Source organism: Garra rufa, chromosome 9 (genome assembly GCF_049309525.1).
Source record: "Garra rufa chromosome 9, GarRuf1.0, whole genome shotgun sequence".
Classification (NCBI taxonomy): domain Eukaryota; kingdom Metazoa; phylum Chordata; class Actinopteri; order Cypriniformes; family Cyprinidae; genus Garra; species Garra rufa.
In genome coordinates this window covers 45616769-45638533 of record NC_133369.1, presented here as the reverse complement: position 1 = coordinate 45638533, position 21765 = coordinate 45616769, and the positions used below count along the sequence as shown (strand labels likewise).

General features: G+C 34.6%; 1 protein-coding gene across 1 annotated transcript; it reads left to right on the top strand.

Annotated features, from left to right (window-relative positions):
• cyp4t8 (cytochrome P450, family 4, subfamily T, polypeptide 8) lies at positions 1–21159 on the top strand. Its single transcript, XM_073846709.1, has 12 exons — positions 1–237; positions 4848–4992; positions 5109–5153; positions 5787–5914; positions 7897–8021; positions 8100–8254; positions 8809–8915; positions 9043–9233; positions 11627–11760; positions 12329–12393; positions 15846–15928; positions 19767–21159. Exons 1-12 carry the CDS (start codon positions 61–63, stop codon positions 19945–19947), a joined length of 1536 nt encoding a protein of 511 aa, XP_073702810.1. The 5' UTR covers positions 1–60; the 3' UTR covers positions 19948–21159.
• Positions 21160–21765: the final 606 nt, after the last annotated feature.

Sequence of the window (21765 nt, the reverse complement as noted above, 5' to 3'; positions counted from 1 at the left end):
CACATCGTGATCAATGTCAACAGAACTGGAGCGAATCCGACAGACAGTGCTTCTCACATCATGCAGCTTTTCCCGTTGAGTTTGGATTCGCTCTCCATTAATTATGTCTTTGCACTCGCGTTGTTGGTATGTTTGGCGATATTGGTCAAATTATTGGTTTTGAGGAGGAGGGGGATGCAAACCATGGAGCCTTTTCCAGGACCACCTGCACATTGGCTCCTCGGACACGTCAAAGAGGTAAACACATGAAACCGCGGGCGCGGGAACGTATTTTGAGCAGGGGGGGCTGAGGGGAAAAAAGGGGGGGGGGTCGAGTTATGCCTATTGTTAATTTATTTAATAATTATTTATTAATAATTATTTCTTGGTTTAAAATAACTGAGCTGGTCTTGATTGTTGCTGTTTTCATTTTAAAAAAAAAAACTTGAACCACAAATTAAGTATTCATTTTAAATAAGGGAAACCATTTAGGTTACAATGCAAGTATAAGCTAGTCTTCTTCATTTTGTTAATAAGAGTTAGATGTTTAATAAATGCGAATTTTTCATTGCACTATTTTATGACTGATTTGTTTTAATAATAATGAACCACAAGCTATGTTTTAAAAGTGGAAATCCATTTTATTTGCGTTACAAATTTTATTATCAAAATTGTAAATTTGTTAATAAAACTTCAGTTTCATATTAATTCATGTTAATAATAATAATCAGCAGCGGAATGTTTAGAGAGAGAGTGTAATATTAGAAATAATACCAAATCAAGCGAAATATTATTATGTAGGCTATATGAACATTATAAACACTATAAACATAGCTATAGTTTTGAATGGGGAAAAATGCAACGGTCATCATGGCTGTGAAGCCCCGCCTTCTTATTGAAAGAGCCAATCGTTGATGAGTAAAGTCAGCGCATCACTGCAGCTGCAGTTAGAAGTCCCGGTTGCTATAGAAACAGTCGGCGCTCTAAGACGTGCGTTCAGTACTGCGCATGCGCACTGGCTCATCTAGCCGGAAAAAAAGCGTTTTTTTTACGCTATTAAAGCACAAGGAACTATATTTATGAGGTAGTTCTTGTTGGATTTCTTTGGAGATTTCAAATATGAAATTTAATCGTAAGTTTGGCGAACAGTTTTGGAGAATTTGATGTTTCCCCATTCAAAGAGATAGGAGCTGCACTTGGATGCCCGAGAGGCGTTTCAAAGATGGCCGCCGAGTGACATGACTTGTCTTAAAAGGACTTTGCTATAAGTTAGTTACCCTGACTCCAAAACAAATCATTTAAGGTATTCAGAACAGAACGAATGAAACAAAATATATAAACAAAGCGAAACTAAAAATGCCAGGCGTTGGGCTCACTGACCTCTGTAATTCGGCACAAATCCAAGTGTTTTCATATTCGCATTGTATTTGAATGATAAACTATTATTTATAATGTAGGTTTTGTACTTTACGTTCCTATATCGATGGGGAAAAAACACTTCAGCAAAAATGCGCTTGGCATAACAGCAGATTGGACCAATTATACTAGGCTACGGACTATTTAAATTGACCAGAGTAATATTTTAAATGTTTGACTGACTGTATTTTATTTTGATAATGTACAGACTGCAATGTCAAATTGAATTATAGAATATGTGGTGTGCGTGCGCGAGGCGCCGGCGCGATCTAATAGCTAAAACATAAAATACTCCACTATTTTTGGTCATACAGAAATTGTTGGACATAATTTCGTTAAGTGTTATTTTTGCACGCTCACAGGATGCGCGTTCTGTCATGTCGGTTCTTGGTTTCCTTTTCGGGCTTAGCGAAAAAATCAGAAATGCGTTTTTGTGCCATGTTGACTGGTGTATTTTTATCTTAAATAATGGATGCGGTGACGTCACGCGACAATTGTTGCTTATTGTCTAGTTTTCTCCGATGAATTTTAATGAATATTCGAATTAATGAAATTAGTTTTAGTTATTTTTTGTTATAAATTTTACATATATTTATTTTTAACACCGCACCCCCATTTTTTAATGCATGAATAAGCTATGAATAATCAATAACTACCTGCATATCTTGCTAGCTAAACTTTGGAGTCACAAGCTCAATCATGCTTTTTGTTGTAGTTGTTTTTAAGGCGAGACACTGCAGGTGAATAAGGTAAAAAAAAAAAAGAACTAATAGTTATTACCTTGCTTACCAAGTTGATTGATTATATTGATAATAGCAAACATTTTTTGTATTACAAGCTTTCTAAAATGTTAGGTTTAAATATGCAAATGAGGCATTGTTTAATGAAATATGTGCTAATTTGCATACATTTCTAGTGCAAAAATCTAAACACTGGATGAAGTTTGAAATTTTGAAGTTTCAAAATTCTTTAATTTTTTTTTACATTAAAGGTCAAAAGTTTTTGCAGAGGGATTTTGGGTATCTCATTTTGTCAGTCCATAATTCAGAAAAAACTTACAACAGACAAACACCTATTTTTTTTACCATTTTTGAGGGAATAAAATGTATAAAATCAAGCAAATTATATACGAACAAATCCTTCTGTAAAAACCTTCAGAATATAGACAGGAATAAAAATGTAAAGTTTGGTGTGTGTAAGTGCTACTGAAGTGGAGATTTATGGCTCGGTTCATTTTGAGAAAACGGTCTTTAAAAATATGCATTGTAATTTAAATCTATTGACACAAATAGATAAAGTGCTATAAAATAAACACTTAACAGTGTCTTTTGGGTGTTTTCTTTTGACTAGTCTGAAAAAACACTTTATGAAAAAACAAAAAGCCCAAAATCTCAAACTTGACAGGTGCATGTTTTTGCCTGCAGTGTCTCCCCTTAATTAGAACAACTTTTTAAGTTTTATCCTGCTGAAATGTCATTTTTTTAATTAAAATTGTTTTGTAAAATCTATTGGGTAACACGTGAACCACAGTGATGCACGTGACATAAATGTTAGGGTTCATACGTTCATTTTATGTTGCCATTTTGTATATTAAGGAGTACAATAATTGCAATAATCTTTGTTTGAATTACAAAATCACATTAGAGTGATCCTGCAAAATGTATACGAAAAAAAAATAAAGCTCCTCACAGTCACTGCTGCCAACTTAGATTTAGAAACTATTCAAGCAACTTTTTTCTACCTACAAATTTAGCTATTCTTTTTTTTATTTGGCAACTTTTGACAACTGTGACTCAAATGATAAAAAGGCACACATTTCTCCTCTATATTACACAAAGATTGGAAGTCAAAGGTGTTTAGGAGACATATCACGTGAATTAAGTTGCTAGATGCAGCTGTTCAATAATAATTGTTCATTATGTTTCTACCCGCACTTGGTGATCAGTTAATAAATATGTAGAGAAATGTAAAAAAAAGCACTGTTAATTTCTAAGTTCTAACCTGAGAACACAAAATACAATGTGTAATTTTAAATTCAGGTAAAAAAAAACTGAAAAATCAATGCACAAAATTTCTTCAAATTAACACATATTAGCATTGTGCCCTATTTCACAGACTTTTTTTAAAGTGCAAAATACTATACCAATATACTGCTTAAGAATATAATTGTTCAGAATGTGTAGTTAATAAGAAAATAAATTAAATGTAATTCTATGCACAATTTTTTTTTTATTGCAAAACTTGTACAACACATACAAGAACAGGGAAATTAGACATTGATAAATGCCTACAAGGAACAGTCATAAGATAAAAACAGAAAAAATAATATTCTGGATTTGCGTACATTAAATTATGGTGTTATCCATACAGAGCAGAAAAGTATAAAAATAAATTACATCATTTTAGAAACACTGTCATAATGCAACAAAAATGTAGCGCTCTTTTTGTTATTAGTAAGTCTAAGAGAAGAAACAACAGAATCAAGTTAAGCAAGAAAAAGGGAAAAACACAGAGGAGATTTAAACCATTTTTGCTTATGAATGAACATTTTTGCATTCAATATAAGAAAGTTAACAACATATTAAACAGATAATTGTTTTGGATTTTCATAATAAAAAATAACATCTTTAAGGTCGAAAGTATGGGTCACATTTGTAAGGCTAGAAACATAGGAGTTTAAGTCAACACATAATTTGTTGGTAACACCACAATCAAAAAAAAAAAAAAAAATGGGCAGCTGTTTCCTCAACAAAGCCACAAAACGAGCAAGATTCATCTACATCAGAATATTTAGAAATAGATAAATTAACAGGATAAATTTTATGAAGAATTGTATAATGAATCTCCTTAACCTTATTAGATATACACAATTTACTTGGCAAAAACCAGGCCTTTCTCCAATTAATATTTGTTATAAAGGAACCCCAGTAGAATTTCCTTCTTGGAGTAATCTTTCTCTTTGTCTGAAATATTTTGCGAAAATGTCTGTTATTGCATTTCCGATCTAAAGTATTGATACCACCCAAACATAAAGCTGGATAAACACTAATTTCTAATAAACTGGGTTAAGCCTACTGGGATAGCTCTAATCAAAGTACTATATTATTCTATGCAGTTTTGCATTGATTGCACCATCACACAGTGATATTACAACGTCTTTTAGCAACAAATTGCCATGCCTTTAACAACTTTCCCTCAAAATAAGTTGCCAACACTGCTCACAGTTGACCTCATTATATTCGAGGGATGAAACCTCATGGCTGAGCCATTGTCTATTCACAGCTAAGCAATTGCATAATTGTATTGTGCTGCAATGAACACAACAGCCTTGCATTGCATTCATTCTTCAGGAGCAATTGGAGAAATTCACGTGAAGTTAATAACTTGAGAGTGCAATTTCTTGAAACATGTTTATTGTCTATATTATTGTCTATACTTTTTTGTATGTGTAGTTTAACCAGGATGGACATGATTTGGAAAAGGTCATCAAGTGGAGTGGAGAGTATCCCTTTGCCTTTCCCCTGTGGTTTGGCCCATCACTGTCCATTTTGAACATCCACCACCCATCCTATGTGAAGACCATTCTCACCACTACAGGTGCTCATCTGTTCAATCAGTTGACAGATTTCAGATTTATATTACAGACAAATTCATTCTCAAATATTAACGACTAAAACCAGCATTTTAAAATGACTATTTTGCTTTATTGACAGAACCCAAAGATGACTACGCATATAAGTTTTTCATCCCTTGGTTAGGTAAGATCACACATAAATTTCCGTCCTTGTGAATTTTAAGAAAAACTTGCATACGGTTTACAGTTTTTACCTAATTTACTGACTAAAAGCTGTTTTACTGTCATAAACGTAATTTCATCATTCATTCTGAGGCAGGTATTGCATTATAATTATAGAATAAAATGGCAGTCTCATTAAAAATGGTTATCAAAATTATATTTTAAGCATGTTGTATATGGGTTTTACATATGTTCATGCTTTTTGTCAGTGACAAAATTAAATATATTTTGTTCACAAGTGACTTTGACACATTTTTATCATAAATTATGTCTTTCACATCAAGTTCTTGACTTACATGTTTGTTCTCTTTATTTTTTTTTTTTATAATGCAACAGCTGAGGGACAGTTGTAATGCAAAAGTATTAATTTTTATATTTTAAGACTCAAAAGTCTTGATCTGGGACAAGGTTAAAATGATAACATTTACTTGAAAAGATTTGAAAAGTTGGCTAAAAATCAGACTGTTTTAATGTGATTGTATGTAACAAAAATTGGTTAGTTCTACTAAAAATCTACCTTTTATGGGACATAAAAGCACTTGTGGTTGAAGAAACAAGCTGTTATCACTACAGTAACTCTTGACTTTCTCCTCAGGTGACGGCTTACTTGTGTCTGCTGGACAGAAATGGTTTCGGCACAGACGGCTCCTCACTCCTGGTTTCCATTATGATGTTTTGAAGCCTTATGTGAAACTTGTTTCTGATTCAACCAAAGTCATGCTTGTACGTTAAAGAAAATTAAAGTTAAAGTATATTGTAATGTACACAACTCTAAGTAAACCATTAGTAAAATTGGCCCCCCAAAAAAAACTCTTTCTCTCCCCGTGGCACCATTATATAATGGCTTTATTTGTTGTGGCAAAAGGAGTTTTTGAGAAATTATTTGTACAATTCCTCATTCACTAGGGGTGGGAGAAAAAATCGATTCACCTAACTATCGCAATTCTTAAGTGATTTAAAAATTGATTGATTTACCTCAGAATCGATTTATATTTAGTTATTTTACTTTTCCTAAGAGGTGGTGGGGAGAAGTTACCAAGTTACCTCCAACAGAGGGCGAAATGTATAAATGTGTTGCACTTTAAAGGAACACTCCACTTTTTTGGAAATAGGCTCATTCTCCAACTCCCCCCGAGTTAATAAATTGATTTTTACCGTTTTGAAATCCATTCAGCCGTTCTCCTGTTCTGGCGATATCGCTTTTAGCATAGCTTAGCATAGATTATTGAATCCTATTAGACCAATAGCATCGCGTTCAAAAATGACCGAGTTTCCATTTTTGTTGTATTTGAAACTTGACTCTTCTGTAGTTATATCGTGTACTAAGACCGGTGGAAATGCAAAGTTGCGAGTTTCTAGGCTGATAAGATTAGGAACTACACTTCCATTCCGGCGTAATAGTCAAGGAAGTTTGCTGCCGTAATATGGCCGAAGCAGGCGGAGTATTATCAGAAATGAGTTCCCAGCTAGTTTAGCATTTGCACATGTGCTGCGTGATATTACTGCGCCTGCTTCGGCCATATTACGGCAGCAAACTTCCTTGACTATTACGCTGGAATCGGAGTGTAGTTCCTAATCTTATCAGCCTAGAAAACCGCTGCTTTACATTTCCACCGGTCTTAGTACACGATATAACTACAGAAGAGTCAAGTTTTAAATAGGACAAATACCGAAACTCGTTGGTTATTTTTGAACGCGATGCTATTGGTCTAATAGGATTCAATGATCTATGCTAAGCTATGCTAAAAGTGATATCGCCAGAACAGGAGAACGGCTGAATGGATTTCAAAACGGTAAAACTCAAATTATTAACTCGGGGGGAGTTGGAGAATGAGCCTATTTCCAAAAAAAGTGGAGTGTTCCTTTAGGCCCTGATCACACCGAACGCGTCTTTTCGTTCTAAAAATGCGAGCCGCACAGCACTGCCTTTTTTTTTTTGGTGACTTTTAAAAAAAGAGCATGGTGAGCATGGTTTTTTATGTTGCTAGGCAACGACCAAAACAGCTGTCCTGTCAGTCAAATCAAAGGATTATAGCGAGAGCGCTCTAAGATCATTGGTTTTTGCTGTTAATTAAACTGACATATTAGCAGAAACCCCCAAAAAATACAGCTCCAGTTTACCCACGACAGACACCAAAAGTTTCTCCTCCATTTCTTTCAGTCTCCGGACTTTTTAAGCAACGGTAAACTTTCGTCACCACAACAGAAGGCCCGCCTCTCCATTCATTCGATTGGACAATGGAAAAAACGCGAATGACGTCAGGCATTTTTCCGCTCAGAGTTGCTTTTTTTTTCAACTTCAGGCGCTCAGAGCGCTTCTGCAAAAACGCGAGGCGCAGCAGGCGGCGAAAACGCGAATCGCCCGGGGCGCATAAGCAGCGCGCAGAACGCTCACTGCCAACAGAAAACCATTCAAAAAAGGCGCCTCTCACTGCAAAAACGCGTTCGGTGTGATCATGGCCTTAGGCAGACTAGCATGTTGTCCCAGCCCTGATAGCAATATCAAATGGCAATACTTGTAGAATCAAAATTCTTCTTCGCAATACATATGGTATCGGCACCCAAGTATCGTGACAGTATTGAATCGGGAGGTAGGTGTATCGTCCCATACTTATTATTCATTGTAAACAATCTCCACCTTCTTCAACTTAAAAACTTATGTTCAAGTGCGTAAATTGACTTAAAAATATTTTTCTGTCTTTCAGGATAAGTGGGAAGTTTATGCCAAATCAGGAGAGTCATTTGAACTGTTTAAGCATGTAAGTCTGATGACGCTTGATAGCATCATGAAATGTGCATTCAGCTGTAACAGCAACTGTCAGACAGACAGGTCAGTTTATACTCCTTTACCTCATCCATCTGAACACATCTGTCTTCTTTCAGTATAAACTTTCTGGTCTCATTGCAGTGGAACCAACCCGTATATCCAGGCAGTGTATCAACTCTGCCACCTGGTGAACCTCAGGTTCAGAGTGTTTCCATACCACAGCAAAGCCATATTTCATCTCAGTCCACATGGATACAAATTCAGGAAGGCGTCTAGCATAGCACACACTCATACAGGTGTGTGATTATATCTTGGTTAAACTAGAATATACACAACCGTTCAAAAGTTTGGGGTCGGTAAGATTCTTTCTTAATGCATTAAATTGATCAAAAGTGACAGTAAAGACATTTGTAATGTTTAAAGATTTCTGTTTAAAATAAATGCTGTTCTTTTGAACTTTCTATTCATCAAAGAATCCTGAAATATAAAATGTATTCCGGTTTCCACAAAAATACAAAGCAGCACAACTGTTTTCAACATTGATGATAATCAGAAGTGTTTCTTGAGCAGCATATTAGAATGATTTCTGTAGGATAATGTGACACTGAAGATTGAAGATGATGCTGAAAATTCAGCTTTGCATCACAGGAATAAATTACATTTTAACATATACTCACATAGAAAATAGTTATTCTATATTGCAAAAATATTTTACTGTATTTTTAATAAAATAAATACAGCCTATGTGAGCAGAAGAGACTTCTTTCAAAGTTTTTGATTGGAAGTGTAAATCTGTAACAAGCGAAGATGTCAATCTATCATGTCATTTTAATTTCTTATTATTTTTTAGAGGAAGTTATCAGAAAGAGAAAAGAAGTCTTGACGGCTGAGAAGGAACAGGGCATTGTTAAAAACAAACGATATTTGGACTTTTTGGATATTCTTCTGTCTGCCCGAGTATGATATTCTCAAGCACTTGCACAATTCCTACATTTAAATAAAATCGATGAAAATTTGTTTCATTACATATTGCATTTTCCATTGTATCATTATTGATGTTAGAGATTTTGTTTCTCGCTCGCAGGATGAGCATCAGCAGGGTTTGTCGGATGAGGATATCAGGGCTGAAGTGGACACGTTCATGTTTGAAGGCCATGACACCACGGCCAGTGGAATATCCTGGATCTTCTACAATCTGGCATGTAACCCTGAGCACCAAGAGAAGTGCAGAGCAGAGATTCTGCAGGCTCTGGATGGAAAAGACACAGTGGACTGGTATTACCCTAATTACTCATGTGACATTGTGTTGGACAGTTTAGTGTGTATTGTTGGCTCCTGGGTTGGTAATAGTGGTGTGATCTTATTGCATTGGAAAAGTAGTTTTATGTTCTTCGTGATTATGATAAAATAATAATCACGATTATGCTGGTCAGTATTGTAATTCTGATTATTTAACACCATTAGGAGTGGGTGATATGACCATAATCTTACATAGGCCACGGTCACTTTTAGGTACTTCTTTCTAGTACTGGGTCGGACTCTCTTTGGCTTTCAGAACTGCCTTAAAGGGACAGTACATCAAAAAATGAAAATGATCCCATCATTTACTCAGCCTCAACACATCCTAGGTGTATATGACTTTCTTTTTTCAGACGAATACAATCAGAGTTATATAAAAAAAAATGTCCTGGCTCTTCTGAGCTTTATAATGGTAGTAAATCTGGTGTGATTTTGAACAGAGCGAGGAGTGGATTTTTTAAAAGTTAGAGCGTTGTTGTTTTTACTCAGTGGTTTTCACGGACTTAAGTTTGGTCTCATTTTAAAGAAGACCCTTAGCAGAATATTGGCAAAGTTAAAAAAAGTTATAGAGTTATACAGGTTTAAGTTTATGAAAAATGATTAATGAGCAATTATTTATATTAAATATATATATTTTTAAAACATTTTGAGCTCAAAAATTGATAGAAAATTAAAGCCATAAATCTAAACAAGTTGTGTTTCAAATTTGAGGTTGATATTTTAAAAAACGGGATTTGTGGGCTTTGTGATTCGCAGTACAGTATAATCTCTCTCTCTCTCAAACATTACAGGTGTGCACACACAAACACACTAAAAATGTATAGGACACACATACACACTACTTCATGTGTATCTGATTTCAATTGAGCAGAAATATGTAAGAAATGCAGCGATCCGTAGATAAAATAACTGACAAAAACGTACTGTTATTTTCATTCTTTACGAACAAAATTTGCACTGAAAAAAGCAGCAGTGATACCTTTTAATGCTGACAACCACATAATAAGCTTGGCATGTGGTAGGAAAAACCTTTGCACACTAGTGTTCCAATAAGCCACAAAACTACTCTCCTAGTATTTTTTTTTTTATTATTGTAATATATGTTATGTGATATTTGAATACTACAGTTAGTGGAAGCTAGAGATTACGAATTAGAATAATTTTTCTTAGACAAATGCATTGATTTTTTTAGGGCTTTAATAAACCCACAGAGTCGTGTGGAGCACTTTTTATGATGAATGGATGTGCTTTATTTTGCTTCAAAATCTTGACCACAATTCACCGCCATTATAAAGCTTGAAAGAACCAGGACTTTTTAATATAACTCAGATTTAATTTGTATGAAAGAAGTAGGTTATATACGCATAGGATGAGTAAAGGGTGAGTAAATCATATGGTAAATTAAATTTTGGGGTGAACTATCCCTTTAATTTCTCAATGTATAGATTAAACAAGGTGTTTTGGACCATAGAATCACACAGTTGCTGAAGCAATGACCGTGATGCAAATCTATTGAATTAAAATCTGCTGACTGTGGAGGCCATTTGAGTATAATGAACTCATTGTCATGTTTAAAAAAAAAAACATAAGGTGATTTGAGCAATAATGCATTTAGAGCCGAGGGGTAAAAGCTTTTTGATTTTGAAGATCACTTATTTTGTCTTATGGAGGTTCAGTTTCTGAAGGGCAGTACTAAATGATAAAAATATCATATTTGTTCATTCTGTTCAAAAGTTTACACCTCTGGCTTTTAATACACCATTTTTCCTTCTGAAGCATCAGTGAGCATTTGAACCTTCTGTAATGGTGCGTATGAGTCCCTCAGTTGTCTTCAGTGTGAAAAGATGGATCTCAAAATCATAAAGTCTTTGTTAGAAAGGGTTTAAATACACAAAAATGCTGAAAAAAAAAATTTGTGGGACCTGAAGGATTTTTCTGAAGAACAGCGGGCAGTAACTGTTCAGGACAAACAAGGGACTCATGAAAAACTATCACTAAACAAAAAACACAGCTGTGGATCATTCATGTAACAACACAGTATTAAAAATCCAGTGTGTGTAAACTTTTGAACGGGGTCATTTTTATAAATTCAACAATTATTTTCTCTTGTGGACTATATGTAAACATCTTTTATGTGAAATATCTTATTCAGGTCAGTACTACATAAAATATAACATGCATTTTTTATGATCCCTCTTATTTTGGTAACCTAACATATTGCAGATTCTATAAGGTGTATGTAAACTTTTGACTGCAACTGTAAAGACAATATACAGTACAAAAGCCAAATGATGCAACTGTGCTCAGACTTTAATAAAACGCACTGCGGAATAACAACAAAAATAATAGTGTTTCTAATTATGTTTCAGGGAAGACCTCAATAAAATTCCTTATACCACAATGTGCATTAAAGAATCCCTGCGGCTTTGCCCTCCTGTCCCAGGAATATCACGAAAGTTGACTAAACCCATAACTTTCTTTGATGGACGGACTTTACCTGAAGGTAGGCCGATTTCAGTTCATTACTCACACCGCTAACGTAAAACTTAAGAAGACACAAGTCATATACACTTTTATAGTATTTGTATAGTATTTTATGGCACATTTTTGTCCTAACGGAGCATGACAGTCACTGCTTACCATCTAATTTCATTGCAAGAAGACTATTTAGACCAACGTCAAAATTAGTCAATTACAGAATTTACATTTTTGCCTGATCAAATTAATTATTGGTCTAAAACGGGTTTATATAGTTACCCCAATGCATCAGACATTTGTGAGAAGCAACAGCATAAGCCAAATTATCACTGCAAAGCCTGTTCTTGATATAATATTTCACTCAGTATGTAAATAAGTTTGACAGACTGCTGCTTACTGCTTTATAGCCTCTTCACCTATAAACAGACGTGATGACCTCTATCTCAGAGAACATCTGATCAAACATTAACCAGGCTGCTTGTTGTTCAGTTACATGGCATATGACACAGAATATTATCAGGTCATCACAAAACACTGAGCGTAGGCTGAATCCATAAATGCATGCCTTAAAACGCTGTTTTACTCTTCCACAGGTTGTACCATTGGAGTTAGCATTTATGGGATCCACATGAATGCCTCAGTGTGGGAGAATCCATATGTATGAGTGCTTTCTGTATATCTGAAATGTTACTCACTGCATAACACAGCTTACTTACAACACTAATGACTGAATAATCACTAAAAAAGTATGCATTAGGGTCCAAAATTTTTAAAGTGCTCTATGTGCATCTTATTTTTAAATACAATACATTTTACAGTTACAAAACAAGAATTGAATGAATAGCTTAGTATCTAGTGTGTCTTCATCTTATTTTAATGACAGCAGCACTGGAGCTGCATTAAAAAAAACCTGATGATCATGTTTTTGTGCATGACTTGTTATGACCGTCTGCACAGAGAGTCACATGATCAATGACAATCATGTACTCGCTTTTAAGTTCTTTAGAAATAGTGAAATCATAACCAATTCTATAAACATAACCATTTTTTTTATCTAAAAAACTGTCTAAAGTATAAATTATCTGCAAATTTAAATTAGTTTTAAATCTCAGATTTTGTTCTCATACTTTTGGACCCCACTGTAAATCACAAAAGATAATCCATCACATTTTAGCATCCATTTTAGTATATCTTCTCAAGGGACAATACTACAGAAATTAAACTTGGATATATTTTAGATAGGGCTGGGCGATATGGCCTAAAAATAAAATCCCTGATTTTTTCACAAAAAATCTGATTTACGATTTAAATCGATTTTTTCCCCCCATACTTTTAGCATGTAAAGAAACCCCAGCTTTTCCACAATATATATGGGCACCATATATTTTGCAATATACATTGCAACTGCATCAGTGATCGCTTTCCACCAGGCCCCATTCTTATCATACCAGACACAGTAAATGTTTGTAAGACAAATAAATATGAGATGGGAGAAAAATATATATTGCCATGCTTTTCTCTTGCACTTATATCGTATACAAAAATATACAATTTTGAACACAGAAATATTAAATGATTTAAATAAATGAAATGATCTGCCAGCAGGTGGTGGTAAGACACTAAAATATTTTTTCATAGCTAATCATGTCCCCTTAGTGACTCGTGTTATTTTACCAGAACGCGTTATTTGTTTTCCGTTCTGAATACATGCATATATATATATATATATATATATATATATATATATATATATATATATAATATTTTTATTAAAAAATCGCGATACCTCGGTTTAATAAAAAATTAAATCGTCTTAAAACGTAAATTCGAATTAATCAAAAAAATCAAAAGAATCGTCCATCCCTAATTTTAGAGTAGTCAGTGTGCAGCTTGTATAGCAGTGTAGATTTACTGTCCTCTGAAAATAACTCAGCATACTGCCATTATTGGCAAAATAGCTGGCAACAAAAGTGAGTACACCCCAAATAAACCTGTCCATATCTGTCCAAATATTTTGTGTTAGCACCATTGTTATCTAGCACTGCCTTTATCATCCTGGGTATGTAATTGACCAGAGCTGCACAGGTTGTTGCTGGGATCCTCTTCTACTCCTCACGGAGCTGCTGGATGTTAGACACATGGTGCTTCTCCACCTTACGCTTGAGGATGCCCCACAAGTGCTTAATAGGGTTCAGGTCTGGAGACATACTTGGCCACCCCATCACCTTCAGCTTCAGCTTCCACAGCAAGGCGGTTGTCATCTTGGTGGTGTGTTTGGGATCATTATCATTTTGGAAAACTGCTGTTCGACCTAGTTTCTGGAGGGAAGGCATCATGTTCTGTTTCAGAATGTAGAGTACATAATGAAATCCATGTTTCCTTCAATGAACTTCAGTTCCCCAGTACCAGCAGCACTCATGCAGCCCCAGACCATGATGCTACCACCACCACCATGATTGACTGTAGACAAGACACAATTTTCTTGATACTCCTCACCAGGGCATCGCCACACATGCTGGACACCATCTGATCTAAACAAGTTTATCTATAGTCTCATCAGACCACAGGACATGGTTCCGGTAATTCATGCTGTTGTTGTCTTCAGCAAACTGTTTCTGGGCTTTCTTGTGAGCCAGGTTCTGCACCTGATGCACAGAATTAGTTCTCAACTTTGTTGATCGACCTTGCAAGGCCTGTTCTGAATGGAACCCATCTTGGAAAACCTCTATTTGACCCTGACCACTGTAGTGTAACTGGGGTTCAGGGTGTTACTGAACCTCTAATAGTCTTGGCCATCTTTGTAGAGAGTAACAATTCTAATTCTCAAATCCTCAGAGAGTTCTTTGCCATGAGATGCCATGTTGAACATCCAGTGGTCAGTATGAGAGAATTGTACTTAAAGCACCTCATTTTAACTGCTCTAATACAAGATACACTTTGTATGGTCCGGTCAAGCAGACAAAAACATGATGAATAGGACATGTGGTTTTGCATGGTTAAACAACATACTGCTGTTATCACTTAGGGTGTACTCACATTTGTTGCCAGCTGTTTTGACAATAATGGCTGTATGTTGAGTTATTTTCAGAGGACAGTAAATCTATACTGCTATACAAGCTGCACATTGACTACACTAAAATATATCCAAGTTTAATTTCTATAGTATTGTCCCTTGAGAAGATATACTAAAATGGTTGCTAAAATGTGAGGGGTGTATTCACTTTTGTGACATACTGTATAATCGAAATACACGTCACCAAAAAAATTAAAGGATATGTTTGTACTATTAATATACGAAACAATATTTTGATCATAAACCTTATATATTTACGTCATCAAAAATATATAAATTATAAGACTTTATAATATTATGAAATATTAACATGTTTGTATATATAATGGTCAGAAATATGATTTAAAATAACGGAATCAACCCAAATACATTACTTTATACTAACAAAACTAATTTTTATGACTTAAAGGGTTAGTTTACCCATAATTGTAAATTCTGTCATTAATTACTCACCCTCATGTCGCTCCAAACCTGTAAGACCTTTGTGCATCTTCAGACCACAAATTAAAATATTTTTTGATGAAATCCTAGAGCTTTCTGACCCTGCATAGACAGCAATGCAACTAACATGCTCAAGGCCCAGAAAGGTAGTAAGGACATCGATAAAATAGTCTATGTGAAATCATTGGTTCAACCTTAATTTTATGAAACTACAAGAATATTTTTTTGTGTGCAAAGAAATTAATAAAATAAATATAATGCTTTTATTCAACAATTTCTTCTCTTCTGCGTCAGAAAGTTCTCAGATTTCATCAAAAATATCTTCATTTGTGTTCTAAAGTTGAACAAAGGTCTTATGAGTTTGTTATGACATGAGGGTGAGAATTAATGACAGAATTTAAATTTTTAGGTAAACTATCCATTTGAATCAAGTAGAAATAGGTCTTAAAGGTAACAAATGCTGCTGACCAATTTTTACAATGTATTTATTTACACTTTACAAGGATTTCTTGAATGCTTTCATTTCTTTAATGTAATCATTTTGTTTCTTTAATGTATTTCTTTTAAATGTGTTTAATATGATGTGTTGTCCACAGGTGTATGATCCGTTGAGGTTTCTGCCGGAGAATGTTGCTAAAAGGTCACCGCATGCTTTCGTGCCTTTCTCTGCTGGACCCAGGTTTGTAGAAGAGACATGAGCGGTTTAGCAAGTGGGTCATTCACTTACATTTCAGCCACACAGTACAGAGCTGTTCTTTGGTTTGGAGTTTGGAGCGTCTGTGTCTCCGACCTCCTTTTAACCCTCATGAGAGCAAACAGCAACAAGATGGTTGCCAATGCTAAAAAAATGCTTTACGCTCAAAAATTTACATTTGTGTTCAAAACATGCATGCTGTTTTTTTTTTTTTATGGAAGCCTATTTTTACCACAGAATAAAATAATAAAAAGGTCAGAAAAAAAGTTTATACCTCACAATTTGGACTTTTCTTCTCAGCATTACAAGTTTAGATCTCTGAGTTCTGCATTTATGTTGTCACAATTATGATTCGGCGAAAAAAGTCGGAATTGTAAGGGAAAAAAATCCCAATTACCTTTTTTATTTTTTTATCCCATGGTTAAAACAAGCTTTCAATGTTTTTTTTATTTTTTTCTATTGAACAGAACAGGAAGATTTTTCTACTAGCTCTTTCAGTACAATGACTGTTCATTTTAGCCACTTTTTCCAAGCTTCAAAAAACATCAAGTTGCCCATATGACTCTTGCACTGCATTCCAAGTTTTCTGTACTCATATAGTATAGTATAGTATAGTATAGTATAGTAAGGTAGTAAACAAACTAAAATTTAAGTCATTATTCACAAAAATTGCAGTTGATGTCAAGGACTATAATGCGACAAGAGCTTGCTCAAGTAATGAGGAGCTAAACCATTAAGGGCTTTATAAGTAATATACAATGTCTAATAGGGAGCCAATGCAATGTTGACAGAACTGGACCAATATGGTCAAACTTCCTGGTTCTAGTAGGAACTCTAGCTGCTGCATTTTGGACCAGCTGGAGTTTGTTTATTCAGCGCAAATTTCTGCATTTGACATTGAGAGCATAGGTCGAAATTTAGATATATTTTTGAGATGGAAAAATGCAGTTTTACAAATGCTAGAAACATGGCTTCCGAAGGAAAGATTGCTATCAAATAGCACACCTAGGTTCCTAATTGATGATGAAGAATTGATAGAACAGCCATCAAGTGTTAGACAGCGTTTTAGGTTATTACATGCAGAGGTTTTTGGTATGCTAATTAACACATCTATTTATTCAGAATTTAGCAGTAAGAAATTACTAGTCATCCAGTTTTTTATATTGACTATGTATTCCATTAGTTTTCCAGATTGGTTTGTTTCACCGGGCCCCAAAGAGCTGAGTATCATCAGCATAACAGTAAAAGCTAACACCATGTTTCCTGATTGTATCACCCAAGGGTAACATGTAAAGTGTAAAAAGCATTGGTCCTAGTACTGAGCCTTGAGGTACTCCATACTGCACTTGTTATCAGTATGATACCTCATCAATCATTTATTTATTCAGAATTTAGCAGTAAGAAATTACTAGTCATCCAGTTTTTTTTTATATCGACTATGCATTCCGTTAGTTTTCCAAATTGGTTTCACTGGGCCACAAACAAATATAGAGCTTAGTATCATCAGCATAACAGTGAAAGCTAACACCGTGTTTTCTGATTATATCACCCAAGGGTAACATGTAAAGTGTAAAAAGCATTGGTCCTGATACTGAGCCTTGAGGTACTCCATACTGCACTTGTTATCAATATGATACCTCATCATTAACTGGTACGAATTGATGACGGTCAGATATATATGATTTGAACCATGCCAATGCACTTCTACTAATGCCAACATAAGTTTCTTGTCTATTCAAAAGAATGTTGTAGTCATGTAACTCTTGTTTCTAAAAACAAGACAATAATTTTTACTTGTCTAGAAAACCCTTCCTGGTTCAAGAATTTGTAGATATTTTGGCATTTTTTGCAGTGTTGGCAAATGTCAATGTCTGTAGATACTTTATTTTTTGTTAATTTAGCCACTGTACTAAATAAATACCTGGGTTTGTGTTGTGAAAGATAAAAAGTAATCAGATCTAGCAGTTTTTAAGGCTTTTCTGCAGGAGGAAGTACTTTCCCTCCATGCAATATGAAATATCTAGTTTTGTTTTCTTTCAGCTGCGCTCCATTTTCCAGGCTGCTCTGTTTAGGCCGTGAGTGTGCTCATTATACCACAGTGTTGGACTGTTTTCCTTAATCTTGTTAAGACAAGGCAGGAAGATTATTTACAAAGCAGTCTTTTGTGGTAGAAGTAATGGTTCTACCATATTTTAATGATGAGTTGAATTCACAACTTTAGCTGTATGGAGTATACACATGACTAGATAATGATCTGAAATATCATCATTCTGCTGCAGTATTTCAATGCTATCAACATCAATAGAAAAGATAGACAATCAGCAAATTCTGATAAAGTCTGTATGGTGTCGTGGTGACCTGTATACAGTAGCCAGTACAAACGTCACAGGGCTTTATCATTAACACTCTAGATAATGTTATATGAAGCACCATTACTTCAAACGAATTATACCTGAAACTTGACCTGTAAGAAACACTAAAAAATATTACTATTAATTGTAGCAACATCCTCCCCTTTTGGATGCAGCTCATGTTTTTAACAGTAATCTTTAGAGGTAGATTTATTTTTTATTGCAAGACTTGGGAATGTAACAAACTGCTCTTGTGAACTACATTCATGTTAAATGCATGAGGTCTTTTGTCCTTCCAGCAGTTTGACAAAAGTCACTATGAACTGCTGTTTTATGAAAGATAATTGCATGAAGAACAGAACTTTTCTTGTGTGAGCTTTTCCATCACATGCCTGCAGTTTAAAGCATTTTTGTCTCTGCCATTAACTGTTATGAATGTGTGCTGTTAGTGCACATCAAATCTTAAAGTTTATTATTTAAATAACTATAATATAATATTAATGTAATGAAAATCTACTTAAGTGCTTACTTTTATCATGCTGTAACTGTAGCATGTTATTCCGTATTAAATTAACATATTTAAAGGTACTGAATTGCAACATCATCATTTTAAATGTGTAATTAGAAATATAGTTAAATACATGACATGCAAGTTTCAATAGAAATTACATTAAAGTGAATTTAAGTTGTGGGTCAAAAAACTCTAAAATTCAGCTAATTGCATTTTATGTATTCAATTACAATGCCTATTTTTAAAGGCCATTTTTCTTAAAATTATTTTTTTCTTCTACACTGAGCCATAAATCTCCACTTAAGCAGCACATACACACACCAAACATTACATTTTTATTCCTGTCTATATCCTGAAGGTTTTTACAGAGGGGTTTGTCCTTTTATAATTTGCTTGATTTTATACATTTTATTCCCCAAAAAATGGTAAAAGAAATATAGTGTTTTCTGTCTGTTCTAAGTATTTTCTAAATTATGTAGTGACGAAATTAGATACCCCAAATCCCCTCTGTAAAAACATTTGACTCTAATATGTCAAAAAAATTAAACAAGAATTTTGAAACTGACTTCATCCAGTGTTTAGATTTTTGTACTAGAAATTAGCGCATAATTCATTAAATAATGCCTCATTTGCATATTTAAACCTAACATTTTAGAAAACTTGTAATACAAAAAATGTTTGCAGTTATTAATCAACTGGATAAGTAAGGTGATAACTATTAGTTATTTTTTACCCTATTCACATGCAGTGTCTCGCCTTAAGGATATAATTTTATTATTTCCATAGTAACTCTTTTAAAGTATGCTAAAGTATGCACAGTGGTTGTAATTTATTTCTTCAAGTATTTTTTATAAATTGTACTTATCTGTGACTGTGATTAAGTAAACTACTACAAAACCGAAATGATGTAACAGTTGTAGATAAACATTTAATGAATCTTCTGATGTGTATTTGATTACAGAAACTGCATCGGACAGAACTTCGCCATGAATGAGATGAAAGTGGCAGTGGCGCTGACACTGAAGAAATACCGCCTGATTAAAGACCCCCAGCACACCCCGAAGATGATCCCTCAAATCGTGCTCAGATCAATCAATGGGATTCACATCAAGATCAAACCAGTAGAAAATTATTCACGATAAGGTAGCGGTACATAAAGCCTCTTTGACATGTTGGGAGGTGTTTTTGCCTTGGAAAGAATGACAATGACTTAATTTAAATATTTAATACACATTTAACACTTGGAAATGGATGGTTAATGAAAAAGATACTGGTTTTTGAAATACCACTCACTGAAGTGGCCCAACTGTGTAGTGAATTCGGTCCTTAAAGGAACACTCCACTTTTTTTGGAAAACAGGCTCATTCTCCAACTCCCCCCGAGTTAATAAGTTAATTTTTAGGAACTACACTCCCATTCCGGCGTAATAGTCAAGGAAGTTTGCTGCAGTAATAAGGCTGAAGCAGGAGCAGTAATACCACGCAGCACATGTGCAAATGCTAAACTAGCTGGGAACTCATTTCTGATAATACTCCGCCTGCTTCGGCCATATTACGGCAGCAAACTTCCTTGACTATTACGCCGGAATGGGAGTGTAGTTCCTAATCTTATCAGCCTAGAAACTCGCAGCTTTGCATTTCCGCCGGTCTTAGTACACGATATAACTACAGAAGAGTCAAGTTTTAAATAGGACAAATATCGAAACTCCTTGGTCATTTTTGAACGCGATGCTATTGGTCTCATAGGATTCAATGATCTATGCTAAGCTATGCTAAAAGTGATATCGCCAGAACAGGAGAACGGCTGAATGGATTTCAAAACGGTAAAAATCAACTTATTAACTCGGGGGGAGTTGGAGAATGAGCCTATTTCCAAAAAAAGTGGAGTGTTCCTTCAAGCCCCATTCACACAAATTTTGTTGCTAGTCACTATGTACTGCTTGGTTGCTTTTACTCATGGCACCAGAAGTCACCAGCTCTCACTAAATGCTCTAGAAGTTTAAACAAGGCTTGATTGTCTGTAATACTGTATTTACAACACAGCATTTTAAAAATCTAAGAAAAAATGTCCAAGCAATATGAATTAATTTGATGTACTGAATGAATCTTTTGCCTCAGCCACATTACTACATTCATTCTAAAGCTAAAGGTGGAATGAATACGGATGAAATCTTGTAATTTTTAATTAGTCTTAACGGAGATTTTAAAAAAAGTGTGTAAATTAGCTTGTTTTTGTTTTTTGAAAAGTGCATTGCCTTTTTAATGTATTTTAAAATTCAGTTTTACATCATTTGAACTAAACTTTGAAGTGATCCTTAGAATAGTTTATCCAAGAATAAAACATCTGTTGACTCACCCTTGTGTTATTCCAATGCTGTATGACTTTCTTACTTTGTTCTGTGGAGAAAATGTTACATTTGAAACATTTTATATATTTTGAAAAGTTTTTTTTTTTTTTCCATAATGAACGTCACTGAGGTTGACAGTAGTTTTGGAATACAGTGAATGAACCCCCTCTGCTGTACGCTTCAGGCATCAACACCATCAGGAGCCTGTAGACTCATTCAAAGAAACTGTTACTGCTGAAGGATGTAAGCACTGACTGGTCATGTATTTGACATTAAAACTTATTATTAAGTGTGACTTCATTGTCATGTAATGAAATGTATGACACAATACAATGCCTGGACAAGAAAACTTAATATCTGAGCATTTTATCATGCAAAAGTATACAATTAACTAATAAATTATGTGACATGCTAAGGTGTAGACCTACACTGAAATGACTGCAGTGAATCTGACTGAAATATGCTGTCAATGCAAACTATTGAAAGACTAATAATGGGGTTGAGACTGAGCCACTGACATTTTAAATATTTGAGAATTGGGTTAGGATATATTTAGGAAAGACTTTAGGATCTGTCTCTTTGTGATTTAGGGGAAATGTGAAGTCTGCACACG